Source organism: Eleutherodactylus coqui, chromosome 4 (genome assembly GCF_035609145.1).
Source record: "Eleutherodactylus coqui strain aEleCoq1 chromosome 4, aEleCoq1.hap1, whole genome shotgun sequence".
Taxonomy (NCBI): Eukaryota; Metazoa; Chordata; class Amphibia; order Anura; family Eleutherodactylidae; genus Eleutherodactylus; species Eleutherodactylus coqui.
Window position 1 is genome coordinate 251095807 of NC_089840.1, and position 27288 is coordinate 251123094.

The window sequence follows — 27288 nt, forward strand, 5'->3', positions numbered from 1 at the left end:
AAAGTTTTTTTACCAGCATGCAGAGGCTATGTCCTTCTTATCGGTGGGCTCCTACATAGGTAGCATGTGACCGCCCCTGTTAGGGCGCCCGCCAGTATTGCTGTTACAGGCGTCTAGTGACAACTGCAAGCGTTGCGTCCATCGCCCCAGAGTTGATGAGACCGTCGCCTGTGACTGTGGACATTCCCTCCCATGCCTACCCAATCTTGCCATCCCTAAGGAGACTTTTCACGTCATAGGAATCTTTAATGTTGAGCGGTCGGGTCAGGAGATCCACGGGCAGGCCACTTGTCTGTACTAGGGATATATAAATGCCACCATAGAAAATAGAACTGAATTCTTAGATTTGTCTTTTCTTAGCTCTTTGCCGAATGCATTATGTTAAGTCAAAATATATATTTCAAAGGGAGCTTGAAATCTTGTGGCCATTGCCCAGCGTCCGTTGTATTTTCTTTGTCTGATTTAAGATGTTTGTAAAACGGTGAGACGGTGCAATGTGACCGGGCCGATGGACAGTCTGAAATCAATAACTGATTGCCTACTAATCTGTGCGTAGTTAGTGGCCGGCCGACTGCTGTTTTATTTACAATTGAAATTCGGCTCTGGGAAAGACAAAAGGCTCCGAGTGGTGTCCCTACAAGCCGCCCTGCCAAGGAACAAAGGATGTGGGTCACTCCGCCGGGAGGAGGGGTGACCTCAGTCTGTCGCATGGAGATGTGCCATGGGCTACTGATTTCTTTACTTTTATACATTTTTTTTTTCCTTTTTCTTTCTCTGATTCAAATACAAGGACGGATGAGTAAGAATATTTTTTCCTGTGCTCCAGTATTTACTTGCAGTGCAGGGATAATTGTAATAGTTTTTTTTTTTTAACCAAAATGTGATTTGTGGTACAATCTAATATGGTTTTATATATTGTGGTTTGAAGGTGAAACACTGCTCATCGTGTGTGTGTGTGATTTTTCTTTTATTTTTTTTTTGCTTCTCTTTGAAATTTGTATGCATGCATAAGGGTAGATATGATCTCTAAAGGCCCATTTACATGCAAAGACCATCTTTCAAACGATTGAAATTTTTGCGATCATTTTGCATAAAGTATTAATGGACACTAATGTCCATTAACACTTTATCATCTTCATTTGCATGCAAAAAGACCTCCAGGAGATGTTTGCAGAGCCGCATTGTTTTGACATGGGCTACCGGCAGAATACAATGTAATCTCCCGACTCCTGCTGAGAACAAAGCGTGCGGTCTGTTGAGAGATACTTTATCTCTCTGCTACCGAGCTCACCTTAAGATCATCGTTCAAACGAAAAGTGCACGATGGCTGCGTTTACACGCAACGAATATCACTCATCTGCAGTCATTTACACTAGTTTTGAGTGATGATCGTTGCGTAGGCCTTAACTGTAAAGTCGTTTTCTTACAAGTGTATGACGAGTGTCCCAGCCCAACCTTGGCTCTGCAAGGACTGATAAATGCAAAAGTTAAATTGTTCATTTTGTTTGACGTTGTTGAGTTTGTCCAGGCTGGTGTCTGTTATAAGGGCCCTTTTACACGGGACAACCTGTTGGGGACAGATGTCCGACAGTCGTCCAAGCGATAATCGTTCCTATGCTTTTGCACAGGCCGATCAGCGCTCGAGTGAATGGACGCGGAGAAGGACGGGGATTCTTTTGGCCCGCCTCCATTCACAGTAAACAGGCAGTCATTCATAAGTGAACAACTACCTGTTTACATGGGCCGATCCATCGTTTAGTCTTAAACATGCAGAAATTGAATAGGAAGCGTTCGTCTTTCAGTCGGGGCATGCATTTACACTGGATGTGACAGCTTGAATGAGTTTTTGTTTCTTTGGCCCAAGAGTCCTAAATTAAGTGTGGGTTTACACCGATGACTTCATCGGAAGAATTGCTCAAAAGAGTGACTGCAAGCAGCTGTTCCTTGTAAACACTGCAATCAGCAGGGTGACGAGCGATTAGTTTGCTTGCTAGTTGTTTCATTTCATCACTTGCTGATGAAGACTGATGGGATGTCGGCACCCACCTAAACCACCATTTTCGCACTAGGCGCCTGCAAGCAAGATAAACTAACAACCGTTCATTCTTTTTGCTGGGTAGGAAGTCGGTCAAAGTATTTATTAACTTTTTATAACCGAACACTAACAGAGCTTTTAATTGCGTAAACCTTAATTTTTGCTCAGAAGCGAAATACCAACCAGAGGCTACACCCCGAGCAAGTCCGCCTTCCAAGTACCAACTTCCCATTTCTCATCGCAGCGCCGCCTGCTGTGACTTGAGATGAGACACTGAAAAGCCATACTACACAGAATTGTCCCCTCATCACTGCAACAATTTTACATTTTTGCATGTTTTTTTTTTTTTCTTAACCTTTTTATAAAAGTTGAAAAATACCTGAAAGTGAAAATGGAGAGGGACCAGTCGAGGGGGTTATGGCAGTGGCTGGACCACCACCTAATTACTGAGCCCATCGGGAGAAAGAGAGGTCAGGGGGTGACTGTTTAAACCCTATGAAAAACAGGTGCCATGGAGGGGGTAAAACGGAACACCTACTACTTGGATCCCCTTGAGTCTGGGGCATGCCCTTCAAAGTTGTCTGTGAAGTCAGTCGTTCAAATACGAATGACTTGCGAGTGAAGTTATAGAGATTCTCCCTACAAACGAGTAATGAGCAATGAACCTGCATATATAGTCAGTCAGTGACTCGTGGTGCACTTCTCAGGCAGATCGGCAATTTTTGTATCAGGGCCAGAGGGTCTCGCTGCTAACAAGCGCTCTGTTAAAAAGCTTTCAAACAACTGTCATCTGTATCCTTCAATGACTTTTCTGTCTTCTAGCTCTTTGTAAAGGTACCCTAAGTTAAGCCGGAGTAACTGTCTTGTTACATGGGCTGATGATTGGCCGAGTGCTCCTCCGAATGCTTGATTGCCTGACAATCGAGCCCAAAGGGACCAACAGTCAGCCAAAAAATGAGCAAACACTTGTTTGTTTAGGAGTATAAATCCGCTCACTTCATAACAGAATTGGGAGGGGTCAAGTCAAGCATCCACAGTAGACCAGACCCGTGGAACGTGGTTGGATGAGTTTTAGAGTAGAGTTGCCTTTAAAGACTATCGAATGGCCAAATTCATCATGAGTAACGCAGTTTGAAAAGAATCTCTGACTTTTCATTCTCGCACTGTGAGTTGACCCTAATATCTGGCTGGGGGTCTGGTACCGATTTGGTAGCATAGTTCCAGGAGATAGTTTGATTGGGGTACAGGATCTGACGTCCGCTTTCAGCAACAGGTTTGGAAAATGGATGAACCATTTTAAGACCTGTTCCGGGGTGACTCGTGACCATGTACTGGTCGGCTATTGCAGAGGATCTGCGTTGGTGGTATTACGTCAGAAGACCAGTACCTATATACTGGGCTTCTCAAAATCCTTACCTAGTCGCAGGGTTTCAATCTACGCCCTCTTTTTCCTTTTGTAACTGGTTTCTCAAAATCCTTAACTGGTCAACAGTAATGTAGTCTCTGGTAGCTCTGTATCACATCCACGTTGTTGGGGTGAAGGGAGGAGGAGAACAAGGAGGTGGAAATCTCTCCAATACCTGTATTCAGCTCAGCCTTTATTCAAAAAAGATGTCTCTCATTGAGGAGCTCACACTACTTACACCAAGGAGTATTCCTTGCCGCTCACTCCACAGCATGGCTGCACGGATTCCGTGGAGCATTCCAGCTCTCCACATTGCAGCATAGCAGCAAAGAGGGGCATTCCCATCTCCCCATACTGCAGCATAGCGGCACAGAGGAGCATCCCCAGCTCCGCCACACTGCAGCATAGCTGCACGGACACGGAGGAGCATCCCCAGCTCCCCACACTGTAGTGATGGCTGGTCATATATTACAGGTCAACTGACCCGAACTCTGCGCATCATAGCATATCTAGGATTCTCTGAGTTCAGATCAGTGGACCTGTGGTTGGGCCAAGACACTCGTCATTCTTGTGGGTGCATAAGTGCATTGATAATAAACTTGTGTGAAACTAGCCTAATGGCGTATGTAATTTCAGTCCGTGAAAAACAGACCAATTTACTACATGTGTGCTTGTTCACGCATTTCTGTTTAATTCTGTGTGTCACCTGTGCTCACTGTGGTTATTTTATGCTCCCGTAAACTTTCATGGGTGATATAGGAAAATAAGAGTACTGTTTTTTTAAAATCTCCCCTATATACTATAGTATTAGCCGACCCGAGTATAAGCCTAGACAATAAGTTTTACCAATAAAACATATTGACTCAAATATAAGCTGAGCTATATTCGAGTATATACAGGGTTAAAAAAAAGGCCTCCAAACTCGCCTCCCAGCCGGCATCTGTATCTGTGCGGCAAGCTGCTTGAATTCTCCCTGCCGTCATCCCCCGCCATCTTCTCTGCTCAGCTCTGTCAGCGCTGTCTAAGTAAGCGCTGTGATTGGATCGAGCGCCAGCCAATCACAGACGTCACTCGATCCAATCACAGTGCTTACTTGCACAGCGCTGATGTCGGGGGATTCGAAAGCCGAGCAGGGAGATGACAGCGGGGAGAATTCTAAAAGCAGTTTGCCGTGCCGCCGCCGGCTGCGAGGGGAGTATGGAGTGTGTTTTTTGTTTTTGTGTTTTTTTGTTTTTTTTAATTTTTTTTTTTAACCCTTCCCTGACTCGAGATAAGCCGAAGGGGGCTTTTTCAGCACAAAAAAAATCTGCTTATACTCGATTATATATGGTAGATGGTCCACATAAAGCACACCTGAATACACCAATTTACTTTAATGGGTCCGTATGCTGTCTTTATTCAGTCAACAAAGCCTATGGACAGAAAATATGCCCATGTGAATGGGGCCTAAGACTGACTACAACACATACAGAACAAGTGTTTATTGTTAAGCTGCTCTGGGAATATGAAACCTGCACTGTGATTGGTTGCTCTGGATCCAATGGCAACCAATCACTGTGCAGCTTTCATGTTCCCAGAGCAGGCGCAGAAATAACTCATAGTGGGGGTAGACAGGATAAATTGATGTGCATATCGGTCATCTTGTGAGTCTTCACTCCTACAAACCTGCCGACTCGGTCTGGCCCAATGTCTGCAGGATTTGATTTGCGTAATCCGCAAATCAAGCCGCCCATAGGGAAGCATTGGGCGTCACTTCAATTAACACCTGCGGATTTGGTTTTATTTGATGTGCGGATGCCACACAAATTGGCGGATTCACTGCAGATTAGAAGTTTAAAATCAATTAGAGAGGTGGGGAAAAGGCTGGGAGGTGGGGTTGCGGATTTTTTCCACGCAGATGAACCGCAGTGCATCCGTGTACCATCCGTGGGGGGAAAAAAACCGCAATCCACGATTTCCCATAAACAATAAAAAAAAATCCTTTTTAATGACTATTTGCAGTGAATCCGCTGCGGATATCCGCATGAAAAATCCACGCGTGCCGTGGACATGAGGCCTTATACTGTGGATAGGTGATAAATTATTTTAGTGGCTTAAGCCTCTATATTACACTTGGGCCGTTTTTGGTTGATAATATGCCAGAAGCTGAAAGAGAATGCATAGAGTTACACTATAACTTGCGCTACTTTCTGACATGAAGGGGCAGATCTACAATAATTTGTGAGGGCTCCTTCCTGCTAAACCTTGCCTGTTTCTGAAAATTAGAATGAGATATGAAAAATGGCAGAAAGTTGCAAATTATTACACTAATGGGGTGTCCATTTTCAAGTCAATACTTGGCAACAGCAGTCTCATTTTTGCTGGACTGTCTCCTAAACTGGACCTCAAAGTTGGGAGGAGTTTAGGTAAATTTGCATTAAATTAAAACTGGTATTGTCAAGGTGCATTTACACACACAGATGATCGCTCAAAATTCGTCATAAACTACCAGTTTTGAGTGATCACTTTGCATAGGTACTAATGTCTAATCAGCCCTTTAGTACTTCATTGCATGTATTTGGAGAACAGCAGGCGGTCTGCTCTCTAAATACACAACTGTTGTTCTCGAGCCGGACAGTAGCTGTTAACAGCTGTTAAAGAATGTTATCAGCGCTGCCCGCGGAGAACTCTGCATTCGGTCCGCCTTATCTTATAGTCCTGAGGGACGAGGATTTCATGCGGACCTGAAGTCAGCGATGGATGTATGGTACTCAATAAGTGCACGATGGGCGCACATTTACACATAATGATGATCGCTCAAAAGATGGCTTTTGAGTGAATTTTGAGCGCTAATCGTTGCGTGTAAAACGGGCTTTTGGTGATCTTGCTCAAACAGGGTGGGGAATATGAGTGTCTTGCGATTTGGGATTTAAATGTTGAATTCTCCTCCCCTAGAGAACGTCGCCCCAATATGGCCTCCAATGGTGCATGATAGCTAACCTCCAGAAACATTGGCGCCCATTTGTGTGTATGAAGTTAGCCGCTTGTCTTGCAATCTGAGCTTTTATAAAATGTTGGCTTTAGTAGTGAATCTTCTCCCTCCATAAATGGTTTTTCCCTGGATCTTGAAGGTCTGAGCCGTAAAGTCCTAGCTTCCGTCTGATTGTACTTCTGGGGTCTGTTGCGTTGATCACATGACCGGTTGGCGAGCTCGTGCGGATTACAATGTAACCAAATTCTCCCATGTACTTCAATTCTAAAAATACAAATGATAACATGTCCCTATTTTCATCCAATCTTACTGCAAATTGTAGATGTGGCCTATCCAAAGCATCATTATGGGTGTGAGCTGAAGCGTTTGGGTGTGGTAGGACAAGAATATGCGATTCCTAATGCATGCCGTCAGACCTGTAATTTTGTAGTTACTTTGCTCTCACACATACATTTTTTTTTTCTTAAAGGGTTGTACAAATTAGAAAAACAAGGTGTTTTTTTTTTGGGTTTTTTTTCTTTCAAAAAACTGCGCAATACCTGTTCACAGGATGTTTTCGGGTATTGCAGATTAGCTCCGTTTATTTAATGGCAGCTGGAATGCAATATCAGACACAAAATATGGACAATTGGGCTACAGGTTCTCAAAAAAATGCAGCTTTTTGTTTTCTTTTATCCTGTACAAATACTTTTAAGGGTGTGTTCATACTACCAGATTTTGGTGCGGATCCTCTCCATAATCTGCCATCTGTTTTTGAGTTGCAGATTTTGGTGCAGCAGATTGAGGGGGTTAAGTCACCCGCTTATCCATAACCGTGGTTTTTGGCTCAGAAATTGATATAGATTTTGGTCCAGATTTTCCACTATGGACAACGCTCACCAATTCCGTGACGTGTGAGCGTAGTATTTGTCTCGGCTAGTTGTCCCCTATCTACAACGTGCAGGTTAACTTGAGGATCAATGGGAGATAGGTCCCAGCGGTTGGACCTTGTCCAAGACCAAGATATCGGTCCTGGTGCACCCTGAAGTTCCGGCATGCACACCTCTGCTCCATTCAGTTCAGTGGGGTCACTGGAAGTAGAGGACTTCAAGGATAGGGCTGTAATGGAGGGGACTGGGCCCCCCTTTAAATGGAAGTCCGTCATGACGGGAAGGGGGGGGGGGGAATAACTGAAGGGAAGGAATTTGGGGGGTAAGGGGTTAAATCATTTAGATTGTGGGGAAGATTCTAGAATTAAGGGGGCTGACAGCACGGATTGGTGGTTTAGGAAGAAGGCGGGGGTTATTTAAGAGAGGGGGTCGTGGCAGCGCCATCTTTAGCTGAGGGGACGCAAGTGAGGCCTGCCTGAGAGTTTAGGAGAAATTGGGGGTAAATAATGTTTTGTCATGGCAGCTTGGCGGGTGGGGGGTCCTTGGAGTCGGTGGAAATTGTATGGGGGGAATCCCTTCGTGGTGTTAAATTTTATTGTATCTGGTGAAGGTGACTTGGCTGGTGAGGGGGCGGCAGTAGACTCCATCCAGTTGTAAGTCTCAATAGTAGTAGCCACCCTTTGGGCGGCTTGTGTTGCCCCTGAGCCTGTTGGTCTGGCGGGGGGCAGGTTTCTGTTCGTATTATGGTTGCACCAGATTTTTTTGTGGCTCCAAGGACTCTTTCCCTACCCCCCCCCCCCCCCTCCTCGTATGTTTGGCTTTATTTTATGATTTTATGTACTGTTTTTGTCAATAAATTGGCTGCTGTGGCCATTTTAGCCAAAGAGGAAGGAGTGGTGTCTTTATTGGGAAAGGGGGTTGGCCACGGCGGAGGTTATTCTGGCCGGATCAAGCACCTAGCTATCTCCAGTGGTTCCATTGAGGTGAATGAAGCGGAGGTGCACATGCATGGGCTGAAATCTTGGGATCGTTGATGGTCCCAGTAGGCAGACCCTTTCCCCTGGATTGGTTAAGTTCTCCACTATCCTGTGGATAGGGGTTAACTCGTTGAGATTGGAATACACCCTTGAAGGAGATCTCCACTGAAAAATGAGTCTTCGCTGTCACTAGATTGCTCAGGCTTCTTATACAACATCTCTCTGTTGGGATCCATTTTTCATCAGGTTTAGAAACCAGCTAGAGTTACAGGATGAGCCTTGGTAGGGAATTGGGCCATGGCTGAAAAAATGGCAGCTGCCACGTGATCCTATGGTACAAGTTGGTGACTTTCATAAATGGTTTAAGCTCTTTTTCTGGCAACGTATTTGCAGTCCAGTGCTGGTTCTATCCTCTATGTAGAACCGTAAGGGTCAGTAGTGGAGACGGAAACCTTTTGGTCTATCTCGCATTATTTCCATCACTCTCAGTATTTTACACTAGATTTAAAAAAAAATGTTGGACAGTTCTTTTCTATCTAGTTTAAAAGTCTGGCAGGGATGGTAATGATATGAGAAGGAGACCGAAGAGGTCATAATCACAGAATTTGACCCCTATGGTGCAGTCCTGGTTTCTGTTCCTATGCTTAATTAAAAAAATGCCATCTGAAAAGAGCCTTAAAGGGGTTGTCCAGGTGTTAACTGTGCCGCGCCACCGTATATCACTCGGGATACCCGGCTATCCTCTGTTTGCCAGAATAGTTCACTCGTGCACGAAGTAGAAGTGGACAATGGTTTCCACTGCAGTGGCCAGGCATGATAATGCAGGCCAAATTCTCATTCATTTCAATGGGAACTTTGCTTGCAGTACCAATCCAGGCCACTGCAGTGAGAACGGAGCTATCTGCTTCCTACAGAACTCAGCTCAGTATACTAGTGCATTGACCCACAAAACTGCTGATCGACAGAGATCCCAGGTGGTGGACCCATGCTGATTTACTATTGATGACTTATCCTAAGGCTATTATGTAATGGTTGCATAGTGATGAAGACTATGGGACAACATGCTGATTTCCTTCGGGTTCGTATTGCAGAGCCATAATGCGCTTGATGGGCATGCTTTAGTGCGTTACTCTGTAACATGGTATCTGATGGAATACGCCATTTTTCTTGCAGACACTAGGTACAGTACAGGCATTGCATTATACAGTAGGTATGTTGTACAGTATGGATGCATAATACGCAGTGTGCACAAGGCCTAATGGTTGATTTTTGTCTGTTTTGAAGATAATTTCTTCTAAGGAGTCTGAACGCGGCTTCTCCGCTCACATTTAGCACTGTGTAATGATGAATAATAGATGCGTATGCAGGGAAGGACGACCAGAATGGGTAATAGTTCTGAGGTGCCTTCCAGCCTGTGGTTGCTGTGCATGAAACTCAATTAGATGTTTTTCTTAAATACCCACAACTTCTCGCTATGGATGAGGGCGTGGCCTGTCCAAAGCGCCTTTCTTGTTTTAGCATTTCCGATAATTACAATTTTTTTTTTTGTTCTCTTACTACAGGCTGTTCCTCCAAGTCATTCAAGCTGTACTCGCCAAAGGAGCCCCCCAACGGCAACGCCTTTCCCCCCTTCCACCCAGGCACAATGCTGGATCGAGATGTGGGGTAAGAGTTCTGCTTTACCTTATTGTACATTATTGTTCTGTACTTGAAGGGGTTTTCTAGTCAAATACTATTGATGACCTACCATCAGGATAGATCCTCAATAGTTGATCGGCTTGGGTTCCGCCGCTCAGGACCCCGACCGATTAGCTGAGTGGGCACATGCTGTCAATGCAGCAACAACAGAGGTTGAAGCGGAAGCCTCCACACCGACCTCCTATGTAGTGGCCGGCGCTTGTAACTGCAGGCGCGGCTCCAAATGAAATGGATCACAAGAATGGCGAACCCCCAAAGTCCCCAGGAAGAAAGGAGTGGCGGTGCGTATGCGTGATCACAGCTCCATTCACCTGAGCGCACTGTTCGGCTATCTCCATAGAGCATGGATCCCGCATGCACAACATCACTCTGGGTTTGATCACCGGGGTTCTCAGCGGTCGGACCCCTAGCAGACAAATATATTATCTTTTCTGTGTTTTTGTGGATAGCTGATAAATATTTTTGGTGGGAAAAAGCCTTTTAAGAGTACTTGTCATGGAATAGTCAGTGGGGTATGCTATGCAGCTACGGTCGCACTGACTCTATACTTGTGTTTTTTTGATGTATGGACTCTTCCAGCACTGTTATGTAATGTGGGCGGCCCCCACTGGTGACGGTCAGTGGGTGACATTGGACCATCAATCAAGCTTGATTGCCTGTCATTATGGAAATTCCCTTCCAGGGTGCATTCACGTGGGCCATATTCGCTGACGGCTACCGGCAGCTAATCTGCAGCAGCCAACTCTACACCTAAATGGTGCGGGTTTGCCATGGGTTTAAGGTTTTTGCATTCCAAAGGGTGAAATCTGCAGCACAAATTGACATGCTGCGGATTTGGAATCTGCAGTGTATTTCAAGCATGCTGCAGATTGTCTCTGCTCCATGAGGGCAAGATTTTTTTGTTTTGTCTCTTTTGCATAGCTCCTACTTTAAATGCTGCGGAACTTTCATTGTCCTCACATGGGCTGTAAATGTCCCTGAAGCTTCCTATAAACACTGTTACAGTAAGGTCTTATTCACACACTGCAGATTTGGTTGACGGCCAAAGCCTTCGTAGGTGATCCGCTGTATCTTTCAAAATTAGCTGCGGATACGCAGATGATTTCGAGTCGAAATCCACACCAATTGTGGGAATGTTGGCTGTGTTTTGGAGGTGAAAATGGTACGGTATTTTCCATGGCATCTCCACTGCGGATATTCCACCGCACTTCCACCCCTTATACTTTAAAATTATTGACCACATATGTACCCTGTCTCCCTGAAAATAAGACATGGCATGATTTTCCAGAATTTTTGAGGATGCAAAATGATTTTTCAGGCTTTTTGAGGATGTTTGAAATATAAGCCCTACTCCAAAATTAAGCCCTGCTAACAGTTAATTTAAAAAAAAGTCAATTTAAATAGTGTCCAGGCAACTATATATGTAAAAAAGTTAAACATTTTTGAATAAAAATTAATATAAGACACTGTCTTATTTTCAGGGAAGCACGGTAATATGTGACTATGGCCTTAGGAATGATTCGCAAGAAATAATGGGCATGATATTCACCAAAATGTACTAAAATAATCGCCCCGATATAAAACCCTCATAACGCAAGCTTGACACTCCGATACATAAATGTGATATCAATGGAAACAAAAGCTCAAACATTTTAATTTAGCAAAACCGTCTAACAGTAAGTGTCCATGTTGCCCAGCGCAACCAATCACAGCGCAGCTTTTATTTCTGAAGCAGCTGAAGTAATATAAAAGCCTCGCTGTGGTTGCAATGGTCAAAAAGGACGTCCACGCTCCTCGGACCTTAGGTCTTGTGATTATTTCCTCTGGAGGAGTGTTGGTCTACATGCCCCCCTACCACTCACCATGCATGATCTGCGACATGACAGCAGCCATTGCATCAGTTGTTCATGATCCACTACAACGTGTATGGCTGGAACATGATTGTAGGCTACATGTGTGACGAGTGACAAAGGGGCCACAATGATCGCCTCTAGTGATGAGTGAGTATACTCGCTAAGGCACATTACTTGAGCGAGTAGTGCCTTAGCCGAGTATCTCCCCGCTCGTCTCTAAAGATTCGGGGGCCGGCGGGGGGGAGCGGGGAGGAACGGAGGGGAGATCTCTCCCTCCCTCGCTCCCCCCTCCCCCCCCCCCCCCCCCCGCTCCCCGCCGCAACTCACCTGTCACCCGCGCCGACCCCCCAATCTTTAGAGACGAGCGGGGAGATACTCGGTAAGGCACTACTCACTCGAGTAATGTGCCTTAGCGAGTATACTCGCTCATCTCTAATCGCCTCTGATGGAGAAAACCGTTTTGATGTTGTGCAACAACATTTTTTGAGTTTGTTTCCATGGATATCAAACTTCTGTGTCTGCGTGTCATTAAATGTGAGTTATGGGGGGTTCAAATCAGGAAAATAATTAGTAGTAATCCTGTATTACAGATATACTCTTCCCTAGATGATCCATTATATGAGATCCAACAAAAAAAAAACCATATACATTGGAGGCATACCAGGGATACAGTGGGGCTTGTATTGCGGCCTTTGTGGTTTTTGGAGAGAGATGTAGTGGTATCTGGTGGTAGACGGGCATTACATAGAATTTACTGAATAGTAGATGCTTATATCTTCCTTAGTCACACGGGTGCATTCGATTTTGGTCCGTGAAAAACTGACCAATTTCACTGTGAAAGGATATGTTTTACATCCGTCTTTTTAAATGTTTTTGCATTTTTTAACATATGAGGTCCTCTGTACGGTTTTTCACATGTGTCAAATAAAAGGAAGGTGGCCCAAATAATGGTTAAAACTCCCATTGACGTAGGTGTGTGGGGGGGGGGGGGGGGGGTGGGGGGGGGGGGGGAGAAGAGTAGCAGACATGCATGCCATGTTAGTGCATTCCATTTTTTCCCCACGCAGCCATTGAGTTTGCTGGGAGATTTTGGTGCATAAAAATGGACCTAAAAAGATACATATTCTGTGCTTTTTGTGTTTAAAATTAAATTACTGTAAATGAATTGGTCAGTGAAAACAAACAAACAAAAAAATCGCACATGTGAATGACTGTAATGGGTAGAGATGAGCGAGCGTACTCGCTAAGGCAAACTACTCGAGCGAGTAGTGCCTTATGCAAGTACCTGCCCGCTCGTCTCTAAAGATTCGGGGGCCGGCGGGGGAGAGCGATGAGGAATGGGGGGGGGGGGGGGGGGGGGGAGGGGGAGATCTCTCTCTCACTCTCCCCTCCCGCTCCTCCCTGCTCACTCCCTCAACTCACCGCTTTCCCCCGCTGGCACCTGAATCTTTAGAGACGAGCGGGCAGGTACTTGCATAAGGCACTACTCGCTCGAGTAGTTTGCCTTAGCGAGTACGTTCGCTAATCTCCAGTAATGAGTCAAAGTTCTGTTGGTTGCAGACCCTGACAGAACTTTGGTATTTAATCTGCTCATGTGCAGAGACCCTTACTGCTTGACTTTTGTGTTCTCCAAGTCTGTTTACCTGGACCTTAAAGGGAAACTGTCATGTTCTTTGGTGACCATGGGCTCATAGGGCAGGGGCTGTGGATTCCTTGGCATGTGTGTATACATACCTACCTACCATCGTCTTGATGCAGTGAGTGGACTCCTCTGCTTTGAGTGCTCGTACTTACAAACTATTCTCTATGGGTGTTGGAGTGCAGTGAAAGCAGAGGTGAGTCCGCTCAAGCGGCGACTTTCTGGGCTGATGGTGAGGGCGATGGGTAGCCAGGTAGGTATAATAAAAACGAACACCCCAGACTCCATGGCCGGACCCTGTCCTAAGAGCCCATAAACCAAGTAGTTGATGCTCGTAGAACAAGAAATGACAGAGTCCCTTTAAATGCTTTAGAAAACCATCGGAAGTCTTTGTACGCTCTACATTGTTACGGTATGGTCTCTGCATTGTAGCGGCCTGTGGCGGTTATAATCATGACCTGCATCATACAGCAAGCGGATCTCCTCCTCTGGCTGCATTTTTCTTTCACTGCCCATAGCAAATGACCGCAGAGACTTGTCCGAGATGCCTGCCTTTATGGGAAGACCAAATAAGCATTTGGCCATGATCTCTTATATGAGTAAGGGCAGCTTCAGCTACATCTGACTGACTGCAGGGGATCTCCAGTTGATCTCATAAGTCTACACGCCCCTGTTAAAATGCCATGTCTTTGTCACATCCGCCAAAGATGATTTATTTCAGCTTTATTTCCACTTTCAATGTGACCTGTTATCTGTACAATTCCATTGAAGAACAAACTGAAATCTTTTCAAGGGCGAAGTCAGACGAGCGTTTTTTGGGGGTTTTTTTGCACGCACCTATGTGTGCAGAAAATAGCGTGTCTGATAGAAGCAGGCCAAAATACTTGCACCTGCAAAAAATAAAACATGCGTGCATCAGGAAGGTCTGTGCTGCGCATAAAGATTCCCCGTGGGGCTCCAGCGCTGGTTCCATTGAAAGCAGTGGGAGAACATCGCAGTCCTCTGCCACAGCTGTGACCGCTGTGGCAGAGGATCGCAATCTTCTCCATAGCGCCTACCCCATTGAAAGCAATGGGCACGGAGCTACGGTTAGGTGGATTTTGCACATCCGTGCAGCACATTTTTTTTTTTTTTTTTTGCGGGATGTGGCAATGTTAAAAATTAGTCCTTTACATTTAAACTCCTATTGAATAATCCTTCCAAGGACATATAATTACCACCCTGTATGCCTGTGAGACATGCGGTAACTTGCAGGCAATCAATTACTTTGCCTTACGCCGTTCCAATCACATTAGCGTGTCGGAATTGCATAATACGCGAGCGCAAAAAAAGCATCCTGTTCTATTTTGGCGCATATATACGCTGGAAATATAAACCCTAAACCCACCCTTTTTCCACTCCCCAAAAAAAGATAAAAAAGAGATACGCTGTCATGTGCAGTAAAACTTCACCGCCATGCGCGGGAGTATGCCAGGTCACTGCCGGCTCCAGAGCTGTCAAACACTTACCGTCGTGTGAGCCCAGCCTTACAATGATACTGATTTACCCCATATAGAGTTCAGCTCCTCTAGTTGGGTTTTCCGGACATTTTCTTATTTGTTCGTAAAGAGCTTACTACGCCTCAAAGGGATCTGATTGTTGGAAGGTGTCAGTCAGGAGAAGGGGGCCAAAACACTTCCAAGGCGTTACATATACCATGGAATTTGGCACAACTGTGACATTACCAAGAACTGGACGTCCTTCAAAAATTGATGAAAAGACCAGAAGAAAATTGGTCCAGGAGGCTGCCAAGAGGCCTACAGCAACATTAAGGAGCTGCAGGAGTTTCTGGCTAGTACTGGTTTTCTAGTGCATGTGACAACCATCTTCCATATCCTTCATACGTCTGGGTTGTGGGGTAGGGGGGGAAGATGGAAGCCTTCTCTAACAAAGAAAAGCATCCAAGCCCGGCTATGCTTTGCCAAAACCTACATAAAGTCTGTGGGAGAACGTGTTATGTCTGATGAGACCAAGGGGGAAGTTTTTGGTCAGAATCCCAAAAGGTATGTTTGGCACAAAGTCAACACTGCCAATCACCAGAAGAACCTCATACCCACAGTGAAGATGGTGGAGGCAGCATTATGCTTTGGAGCTGTTTTTCTGCTGCTGGAACTGGGGCCTTAGTCAAGGTGGAGGGAATTATGAATAGTCCTAAATATCAGCCCATTTTGGCACAAAACCTTCAGCCCTCTGCTACAAAGATAATGATGAGGAGGAATTTCACCTTTCAGCATGACGACAACCCAAAGCGTACGGCCAAATCAACCAAAAATGGCTTCACCAGAAGATCAAAGTTTTGGAATGGCCCAGCCAGACCCCAGACCGGAATCCCATTGAAGATCTATGGGTGACCTGACGAGGGCGCTACACACAAGATGCCCTCGCAAGCTGACAGATTTGGAGTGCTTTTTCAAGGATGAGTGGGCAAAGATTGTCCAACCAAGATGTTCCCTGATGATGGACACCGACCCCAAAAGACTGAATGCCATCATCAAGACAGACTACATCAACAAAGTATTCGACTAACGCTGTGCAGATCTATGCGACCACGTTATTTTTTTTTATTTTCCATCCTAACAGATTTTCGGGGCTTTTTCCTATGGAATTGCATTGATAACGGGTCACATTAAAGGCGGAAATAAATCTGAAAAGATTACGATTTGTTAGATTTGATCAAGGGTGTGGAGACTTTTTAGGTCTACTGTACGTAACTCAAGAATGTCTAAGTCCAGGTTGTCAGTTCTTCAGTTTAGTATGTCGGATCGTTGTATTATCTATAGTCAATCAAAAATATATATTATAGAATATTTAAAAAATTGCAAATTGCTGCACCTGAAAAAATTCTGTTCTTGTTCCTTCAGACCAACTCCGATGTATCCTCCCACATACCTGGAGCCTGGGATCGGGTATGTACACTGAGATCGCCTGCTAACTTTATAGATACTGTCACGCGCATTGTTGTTAAAGGCATAGAGAAGAAAATCTGATTTAGGCCACTTTCCCCCCGATTTGAATGCCGTGGTAATCGTGGTATAACGCTCCCATCAATTTCAATGTAGCCTCGCAGACGTGCTTAAATGCATTGATTTGCGAGCGCTGTGTCCTACTTTTTACATTTAGCGCACCTCATCATCGATGGTGTGCTAAAGCCGCTGCCGGAGGCAGGAACGCAGTCTCCGCAAACTAAAGTAAAATCGCAGCACTTTGCTACGGCCATGTGTGACGGGTGACCTTAGTTGGGCAGGGTTTTCTGTAAGCCAATTGGCGCCCCTGTGATGCCATTGCAGATGTGGTTGTAACAAAGACCCTTGTGTCTCCAGTGAACATTAGTCTATCAGCCCTACCTTTTAGTAAGACCTAATATCCTGCCTGTCTGTATAATAGTAACAGACATAATACACAACACATTTGTATGTTAGGCTATTGTGTAAGTGATCAAAACTACCCTGTTTCCCTGAAAATAAGACATACCCTGAAAATAAGACATATCATGATTTTCCAGAATTTTTGAGGATGCAAAATGATTGATTTTTCAGGCTTTTTGAGGATGCTTGAAATATAAGCCCTACTCCCAAATTAAGCCCTGCTAACAGTTAATTTAAAAGTCAATTTAAATAGTGTCCAGGCAGCTATACATGTAAAAAATGTTAAACCTTTTTGAACAAAAGTTAATATATGACACTGTCTTATTTTTGGGGAAATACGGTATCTTTAAATTTATCAATACTGCAAATGAGCGATGCAAAAACAATGATTTTCCCCGCACGATTTCTGTGTATTGCAAGAGGCACGGGAAAAGAACCGGTGTGCGTTTACACATGCTTTTTTTTTTCCCCTTCACAGTGCTACGCGAAGAAGTGATGCGTGAGAAAAATTGCAGCATGTCCTATTTTTGGGCAATTTTTGTTGAAGAATTGCCCATTCTTCCCTATACGCTCACATGTACATGCGAGTTTCATGCAAGTGTGATGAATTGTTGCTCTCTTACAGAACGGGCAATTTACACACGTGTACAAAAAAAAAAAAGAGCGAGGCGAGTGCGGCGATACAAGTGCGATCGCACTCATGTATAAATCCTCTGCTTGCAAGTGCATTATCGGTCCAAGCTTCTTAGGGCGATATTACACTCACCCATGTAAATGCACTCTAATTGCTGTTCTTTATTTTTTCTTGTTCCCCCCCCCCCCCCCCCCCCCCCACCAAGAACCCCCAAGAAAAATGTATACTATAAACCAGAATGTAAGGTAGTATGTTAGGCAGACAAGACACCTGTCCATTAAAGATGTAGGCATTCCTACGGCCGCGGCAGTTGAAAGAAAGTTGTGTCTTTTCAAAATATGGAGATGGAAAAGACAAAATAGTCTTTAAGGGGTTAAACTTGATCGTAGGTTCAACAATAAAAAATTATGTCAAAATATGGTCCCGCTTTGGTAAAATTTCGTTCTGACTTTTTTTTCCTTTTGCTGACAGGAGACATACGCCGTATGGGAACCAGACCGACTACAGAATATTTGAACTGAACAAACGTCTGCAAAATTGGACAGAGGTAGATCGTATCTAGGCAGTGTGCCTCCGTCAGGGGGTCTGCTTTTGCACGTTTTTGATGATCTAAACTTTTCTATAAGTTGTGTGAAGAACTTGCATTAGAGGGAACTTTAAGCAGGTTCATGCAGCATGAACCCGGACCGGTATGTATATTGCGGCATGCGTGTCTTAGGGTTCACATGAGCGTTTTAATACTGGACGCAGCAGTGCATTACGTACTTGCTGCGTACTGACAACCCCCATACTCTATCTTGGCGTGTATGAGCGCGTAATACGTGCTGAGATAGTTCATGCTGCGTTCTCTTTTGCGCACGCTGTGTATGAGAGGCACAATTGAAAGTAATACTTTGCCAATCCATTCTGAATGGAATTTGGAGTCGTCATGGAGGTAAGCCTGGACCACCTAGAGTGGCAGCTCCCTCCCGGTTTGTGTTTAGAGCTGTCACTCTGTAGGTGAATGGGCAGCTAGAGGCCAACGTGACACTCCTCCACTTTTTTTTTTTCTGAAACACCGCAGCGTTTCAGAATACAACGTACATGTCGCAAATTACCTGTCCCGCGTTCATGCGGCTCGTAGTTTGGGTAGCATGAACATGGTGAAAAGTTGCCTTTAAGTAATCGGAACTTTGTTTACAGGAATGTGACAATCTCTGGTGGGACGCCTTCACCACAGAGTTCTTTGAAGATGACGCCATGTTGACCATCACTTTTTGCTTGGAGGATGGACCAAAGAGATATAGTGAGTCGTGTGAAGTAGTTGTTCTGGTGGACTTGGGGGCTGACCACCCTGTCTTTCTTGTTGCATCCGTTTTATGTATGGACTATGCCCCAGCCTGACTGCTGGTCTCCAGACCCAAATTTAAAGCATATGATGCTCAGAGTTGGAGTCTGGAGAGCCGCGGTCAAGCAGGGGCATACTTCCGAAGCCCGTAGATAAAACGGATGCAACAAGATACAGTGTGGTTAGCCCCTTGATGTTATCACATGTGTTTTAATGGGTTGCATGGGATTAATTTAAAATGGGCTGCTTCCCCGCTTTAATGGGTTTAACTGTAATACCATACACAGCCTGTATACACGAGTGGTGCTATTTCAGGTGTTACTGCCAAAATTAGCCCTCCTTCCAGGAAGATGCAAAACTGTCTCTAGGGCAACCTACTGGAAGGTAGTTTCCCTATAAGTCACTGTCCAACCCTTTAAAGTGACCCCCCCCCCCCCCCCCCCCAGTCCCATACAATTCAAGACAACCGTACCGCTTCTCTGACGGCCTGATTCTCACCTTGGATCATTAGTCTAAGACACTACCCGCTGTTTTGATTGGCCATCGCTGCTCACATAAGCAGCACTGGCCAATTGGAGCTGTGTGTAGCGTCATAGACTACTGATACAAATTGTGCATTAGTTTGCATCAGGTAGTCAGAGGAGTGTTGCGGCCATCTTGGATTGTCTGAAATCAGAGAATCGCTTTAAAAGGCTTTTCAACATAATTAACCCTTTCCATCCACTGTCTGACCTCTGATGACATTATGATTTAAGGCTGTACAGCTCCGATGTTGGAAGACGTCCGTTGGGGTTCTCTTGCTGTATATTGCCAGCTTCTCTTCTGTCGGAGTTAATCCAATGTGCCACCTCATGCAGTACTGGCTTTAGCCAGCAGATAGCGCTGTTGTAAAATGGCAGAAAAAGAGTAAGCCCCCTAGGAAAACCAGGATACAAATTGGATTGGAAAGGGTTAAAGGAGTTGTATGAAGATCTAAAGATTTCGGCAAACAACTTTACAATCAGTGGGTGTTGCTCACTTTGACCCCTACTGATTCTGTGAATGGGGGTCCTGAATTTCCCCTCTTTATTCATTTCAGTGACTGCTCTGAAGAATTGCTGAGTGCTTGTACTTCTGACACTGTCATTGAAATGAATGGAGCAGTGGCACTCCATACATGCCCTACACTTCAAGCGAGGACTATTGAGACCATCATTTTGGGGATCGGTCGGGGTCCCTGCCATTACCATTCTGCAGGCGCAATGACGTCACCTTCTTCAGGGACCACTGCTGTTAAAGGAATTGTCCAGTTTCAAGCACTTCAGTAATGCAACGGCGCGCCTGAACGACCCCCGATTCATTCACTCAGGGACCGACCAAACGCTTGTTCTTGGGATTGGTAGAAGTCCCAGCAATTGGACCCCCATCGAGCATAAAGTTATCTTGTGCAAAGGGGATAACTTTAGAACTTGGAACAACCCCTTTTAATCACCAGATGAAATGAGCCTTTGATTGGCTGCAGCCAGTTACCTGTATCTGCTGTAGGTGATCTCATCGCTGTCTTGATGCAGTGGGACGTGAAGACTAGCGGGGACATTCGTGGACATTTCTGAGACATTTCAGGTGTTCTTGGGCAAAGATTGTGAGGAGCTATTCCATATATATGTAGTAGGGCTGCTCTCTTACAAGGGGGACATATCTGAGACTTAAGTTGGGAGAGTAGCAGAATAGAATCCCATTTACAGCAGCTTGAGGACCATCTATGGCTGGACTGCCAACTGCCATATATAATGGTATATTATGTGCAGTGGGACTTTACTTCCCCCTCAGGCACCAGGGCTCATGTGCAACCACTACCATAACATGTCCTCTCATTGTGCATGGAGTATATAATGACTCTTGTAAGGTCGGTAATAACATGGTCTTGTTTTCTATCACTTCAGCAATTGGACGGACGCTTATTCCTCGGTATTTCCGCAGTATATTCGAAGGTGGAGCCACAGAGCTGTACTATGTCTTGAAACACCCCAAGGAGTCATTCCATAATAACTTTGTCTCTCTGGACTGCGATCAGTGCACAATGGTCACACAACATGGCAAACCCATGTTTACACAGGTAAGAACGCCCAGTCGACAGGTGAGATTTAAAGGGGTTGTACAGGATTAGGAAAACATGGCTGCTTTCCTCCAGTAGCAGCGCCACACCTGTTCTTGAGTTATGTTGGGTACCTTAGCTCTGTCTCTCTCTAATCTGTACAACCCTTGTAGTACTGACCAACATGGAGGAAGGGGAGGACAGGGAATGTCTGCATACTTGCTTGCTGGATAACCAAGAATGCCTTTCCATAAATTATAAGATGCATAAGGCTGTCTGCACGCAAACAGATTTGAATTGTGGAATCTGCGATTGGCACCCAAGCGGACGATCCGCTGTAATATTCGTCCATTGGAAGGCATTAAGTTCTGCAGCTTCAAGCAGACGTTCGGATGCAACCATCACAAAAGCACAAGATAATGTCGTCTGGGCATTAACCTTTTGCGCATCCGTGTGGAAGAACAGTCTTGTCCGCAAACACAATTCGTTTCCACAATAAATCGCAGGTCTTGCGCGGCAGAATTCCGCTTGTGGAATCCGAGCCGTTCATGTGCAAGCGGCCTAACCAGTGAAGAACAGCTCTGGAGCACAAACCTCTACTAGAACAAGTGCAAGCAGTGGAAATGTCATTTTAAGCCAGGCCTATTGTCAGCCTGCTGTAAGCAGTACCAATTAACGAAGTATGTTGGTCGGTGCTCATTCAGATTTTTCACACATGATCAGTTGTACAGCTGGCCCTGTCGGAACGTCTCCGTGTTCACACGGGGAAGATGTGCATAAATGGGGCAATCAGTCGAGGAACAAGTGTTTGCAGATTCGTTGGTTGATCGTCTGCAGTTTTACAGGACCCAATGATCAGGCAATTGAACTTGGTGACAAACTGATTTCAGCAGTCTGTCTTATGGGGTAAAGTGCAGCTGTTTTAAGAACTTACAAGTTGTTCCATCAGCTCCCTGCAAGAGATCAATCACACTTAGTCTTGAGGCGCTGCTAGTCTGTCCACTCCCTGTGATTGGCAGTTGTCTTGCTATTATACGGTGCCTCTTTAATAATTGTAACTCCTATTTTGCTAGATGCTGCTGGAGCACCCTGTAAGTTCTTAAAAAGAGAACACTTCATAAGTGACAGGCTGCTGGAATCTGTGAGTGGCAGCATAAAGTACATGATGGGTTCACTTTAAAGGGGTTGTCTTGGCTTGTTTTGACTGATCATCTATCCTCTGGATAGGTCATTGGTAGTTAACGGACAGGGGTCAGTTGCTTGTGACTGTTGTCATCCACTGATTGGACCGTGGGCTGGATCAGCAGACAGTAGAGAATGTTCGGGCGCCAGTTCACTCCCATTAAAATCAATGGAAGAGCCGCACTGCTGCTAGACTTTATGCTTCTGTTACGGGGTATCCTGTCCTGGGTAGGATACCCCGTAACAGCAGCAGCGTGGCTCTCCCATTAATAACAATGGAAGTGATGTCGGCGCCCATACTTTCTCACCATCTACTGATACTGTCCGGCCCGCCACACTGGACAGCGGGCAGTACAAATGACAACTCCTGTCTGTCCACTACTGATTGGGCTCGTTTTAAATGATGACCTGACAGACCCCTTTTAAGAGAGACATTCTATACTCTGTAATACAAGGAATAGTAAGTTGACATAATGCCATCTTGTGGTCATGCAGGGGTATAGCTACCTTTTTTTTTCTTCAATGTTCCCTTATTGTCCTGCATAACCCAGTCTCCTCATGTTATTTCTGCAGGTGTGCGTAGAGGGGAGGTTATACCTGGAGTTCATGTTTGATGACATGATGAGGATAAAAACGTGGCATTTTAGTATCCGGCAACATCGAGAGCTTATTCCCCGCAGTATCCTTGCAATGCATGTAAGTACAGAACATTATTATCAGAATTCACAATAATCTTGTTTTGCAGTCTTAACCATATTTAAAGCAGCCCTCCGTCATGATCCTGGGATCATGAGCAATGCTGGCCAGCCAATCGGAGCAGAGTGTAGTGTCTTAGACTACCAATGCACAGTGTGAAGCGATACAGTAATCTTGGCTTTGTCAGGCATTGGAGGGCTGCTTCAAGGTAATGGTAGGGGGTAGGTGCTACCTTCATGAGATAAATGACATCATCAAAGCACCTCATGGCTCAGTGATGTCACAGGTTAATACTGAATACATTTGCTGCACTACTTTTAAAAATGTGACCACTTTTTTTTTTTCTTCTTTTAGGCCCAGGACCCCCAAATGTTGGACCAGTTGTCAAAGAACATCACAAGATGTGGACTAACAAACTCTACGCTCAACTACCTCCGGGTGAGTAAATGATGGGTCTACGTCCCTTAGGTCCAAGACCGCCTATGCCAGGTAATATTTGTATTGGTCGTATGTCTTAATAGTCAGCTGAAGCTGCATTACCTGCCCTAAGTAGACCTTTGATCAAAGCAATAAAGTGCCCCTGTGCTGGAGCAGTATGTGGGTGCCATGAACTCCTTCATGGTGGTGTATAAAATCCCAAACTGGTGTAACTGCTAGTAATTGTGGTCCCATAAGAACTTTTAGGCTGACCTTGCCACCATTGGTTCCCTTTCCCCTGAAAAGTTGCCCGAAAGTTGACTTTTGGGCAACTTTTCAAATAATAGTTGTACCCTCTTAAGCCATGCTAACAAAGTCGTACTCTGACTTCTATTCGGTGGTTTAACCTTCTTCTTATGTCTTCTCCTCACAGCTGTGTGTAATTCTGGAGCCCATGCAGGAGCTCATGTCCCGGCACAAGACGTACAGTTTAAGCCCCAGAGACTGCTTAAAGACTTGTCTATTTCAGAAATGGCAGAGAATGGTAGCGCCACCTGGTGAGCATTCGTAAGAACTGCACTTGTCATTCTGCTATTTTTACCTACCATGCTGATCTCCGTTTCATTCCTGTAGCTGAACCAGCCCGACAAGCCCCTAATAAGAGAAGGAAAAGGAAGATGTCTGGGGGGAGCACAATGAGCTCTGGAGGGGGCAACACAAACAACAGTAACAGTAAGAAGAAAAGTCCGGCCAGTACCTTCGCCCTCTCCAGCCAGGTACCTGTAAGCATCACCTTTTAATTTTTCCCTTATACCCCAACAGCCTGACCTTTTATTAGCCGTCCCTGGTTGCTGTAGACACCTGATGGTGATGAGCGCAGGGTAGCGGTTTTGTAGTGCAAGGTAATAGATGGATCACTCATAGAAACAAAGTCCTTGTGTTCATTTGTCAGCCGGTCTAAAAGTGAGATCTGTATGGGCAACGCCATTATTTTGATTTGCGCTAGATTTTTGGGAATCTACCCTAATGGGTACAGTCAATAGCAATGGAGACTTAAAAACCTAAATCTTTACGCACCCATATATAGCATATAGTGTAGCATATACACTTTTTGTTCTCCGATGCTTAGAGAAAAAAGTTTTTTTAACTCCAAAAACTTTAAAACGTAACTGCACTTTAAATAAGAAAACATATGTACAGAGTAGATGATTCTAAGCATGTTTGCAATAGGTTTTATCAGGCTATTCTGTACACTTTTCATAGAAAACCCTTATGCAGGTACGTGAAGACAGTGCTGAGCAATCGTCTTCATCTAACTGCATAGCAGAACAGGAAGTTCAAGCTGTATCTGCATGGTTATTGATCATCAAACATACTTTGTCCTCCTGTTCCCCAGCGCTCCTTTTATTAGTACTGCATCTCCTCTCCTACCACCGTCCCCGGCGCTGTGTCAGGAGAAGCCGTTCTGTGCATCAGACAGCTTCTCTCCTTCACAGTTCCCATCCCTCGACAGACCTGATGCACTGTCAGGGACTCAATGCATTTGGTATACAGTGGTATATGTCACATCCAGATGCATTGACATATTGACAGTGCATGGGGTCCAGTGGGGAATGGGAACTGTGAAGGGGAGAAGCTGTCCGCAGCACAGAACAACTCTTGATTTCACAGTCCATGTGAATAGAGGAATGGAGGCATGTTCACCTAGATGCATAGCTGAGTAGGGGTTTTGTAAGAAAAATATACAGAATAGGCTGTTAGCATTTTTTATAAGGTTTTATCAACTGGTCTGTACATGTTGTTTTTTTGTTTTTTTTAATTGAAGATGCAGTTACTTATTAGACTTCACAAATGTGTACATTCTTAATGTAAAAACAGACCCAAATATATAGAAATGTACAGTTATACGTTCAACATATAGGCTGGAAAAGTGTGCAGATATGCTTAAAATTACATGCACTTGTATGGTTTATTGGAGGGGGGGGCTCTTTTTTTTTTCAATGTGCATTTAACATTTTGAAACCATTAAGCTGTAGAGTATATTGCATGTTTATCCACAAATTTCTGTTTCCAACATCAGTCAGGAGAATCTTGAATGCAGCTCTGGAAAATAATAGCATAGATGCCGACATAATTAAGGACAATTAAACCCTGCCCAGGAACGCCCCCAAAACAACCAGGAAAACTGCAAACGGCCCACTTTGGGGGAAATTTGCATAAATCCCATCGCTTTGTGGGTGGTACCTGGGACTGTTTGCAACTTTATAATACAGGTACTGTAATCTACATGAGACGTTTTATGTAGATTATACAGTCCTTGTCAAAACAATCCCTCTCCTAGAAGGAGGGGTCAGAATTGAATGAAACTTTCTAAGTGTGATTGTAATGTTATAAGTAAGTGATTACAATATCAGAGGAACAGGAGAATGTATTGCAGAAGACTGAACCCTTGAAGGGAGGCTCTGGTACCCTGTTGTACCACCTCTAGTCTGGGATACAAGATGTGATATGGGCGGGCATGGACTCTCCAGTACCCTGATATAGAACCTCTAGCTTAGATACAAGATGTGATATGGGCAGGCATGGAGACTCTAGTACCCTGTTGTACCACCTCTAGCTTGGATACCACATGTGATATGGTCAGACATGGAGGCTCTAGTACCCTGTTGTACTGTCTCTAGCTTAGATACAAGATGTGATACAGGAGGACATGGAGGCTCTAGTACCCTGTTGTACCACCTCTAGCTTGGATACCACATGTGATATGGTCAGACATGGAGGCTCTAGTACCCTGTTGTACCGCCTCTAGCTTAGATACAAGATGTGATATTGGTGGGCATGGAGGCTCTAGTACCCTGATGTACCACCTCTGGCTTGGATACAAGATGTGATACGGGTGGGCATGGAGGCTCTAGTACCCTGTTGTACCGCCTCTAGCTTAGATACAAGATGTGATACAGGCGGGCATGAAGGCTGTAGTATGCTGTTTGGCCGCCTCTAGCTTGGATACAAGATGTGATACAGGCAGGCATGGAAACTCTAGTACCCTGCTGTACCTCCTCGGGCTTAAATACAAGATGTGCTACAGGTGGGCATGGAAGCTTTAGTACCCTAATGTACCACCTCTAGCTTGGATACAAGATGTGATACGGGTGGGCATGGAGGCTCTAGTACCCTGATGTACCACCTCTAGCTTAGATACAAGATGTGATACAGGCGGGCATGAAGGCTGTAGTATGCTGTTTGGCCGCCTCTAGCTTGGATACAAGATGTGCTACAGGCGGGCATAGAGGCTCTAGTACCCTGATGATGTACCACCTCTAGCTTGGATACAAGATGTGATACGGGTGGGCAGGGAGGCTCTAGTACCCTGTTGTACGGTCTCTATCTTGGATACAAGATGTGATACAGGCGGGCATGAAGGCTGTAGTACACTGTTTGGCCCCCTCTAGCTTTGATACAAGATGGAGACATACAGGTCCTGTATGGTATCCTGCGGTATACCTATCCACATTTTCTGTAACTGAGCCTCTTGATCGTGCAAACTCGTAGGCTGATGAAGCTGGTATCCCAGATAGTCTCATAAATGTTCTCTTGGTGATGAATCTGGCGACGGGGCAGCCACAGAAGTGTGACAATGTTGTGGGGGCTTCCTGTGACCCCCTTGTGTGTGCAGCTGAGCATTATGCTGCTGGAAGCCGCCATGAGAGGAACACGTGGCTGCAGGATGTCCTGAACATATTGCTGAGCTGTCATTGTCCCCTGTACCACTACTAGGGGTGACCGACTGTGATAGATGATGAGCCGAGTCCCCAGACCGTTACACCAGCAGGGGGCAGTGTGCCGCTCCACAACAAAGGCAGGATTCAGGCGCTCACCCCAAGGTCACCAGACATTAACATGGCCGTCGTCAGCGCCCGAATTAAAGACAACCCAATTCCACTCAGTCACAGTCCAGTTTCGTCGTTCACGACACCACTGCAAGCTGGCGACAGTAAGTTTCAAAGGTAGTGCGTGCAATGGGTGCCGTGGAACCATGGGTGCCATGTTTATCAGCCAGGCACTTGGAAATAAATTTGATTGAGACATAAAGGCCTGTAACGATGG

At 45.1% G+C, this 27288-nt stretch overlaps 1 protein-coding gene across 7 annotated transcripts in view; it reads left to right on the forward strand.

Moving 5' to 3' along the window:
- Window positions 1-27288, forward strand: part of LDB1 (LIM domain binding 1) — a 159043-nt gene that overhangs the window by 121219 nt on the left and 10536 nt on the right. For 4 of the 7 annotated variants that reach the window (XM_066601068.1, XM_066601074.1, XM_066601069.1 and 1 more), the window contains exons 2-10: window positions 9820-9922; window positions 16348-16392; window positions 17957-18035; window positions 18668-18770; window positions 20735-20907; window positions 22642-22764; window positions 23119-23202; window positions 23615-23738; window positions 23815-23963. In XM_066601068.1, coding sequence (XP_066457165.1) covers window positions 9820-9922; window positions 16348-16392; window positions 17957-18035; window positions 18668-18770; window positions 20735-20907; window positions 22642-22764; window positions 23119-23202; window positions 23615-23738; window positions 23815-23963 — 983 coding nt within the window. The remainder of the gene's footprint in view (window positions 1-9819; window positions 9923-16347; window positions 16393-17956; window positions 18036-18667; window positions 18771-20734; window positions 20908-22641; window positions 22765-23118; window positions 23203-23614; window positions 23739-23814; window positions 23964-27288) is intronic. The other 3 variants (XM_066601071.1, XM_066601070.1, XM_066601072.1) reach the window with 3 other exon arrangements.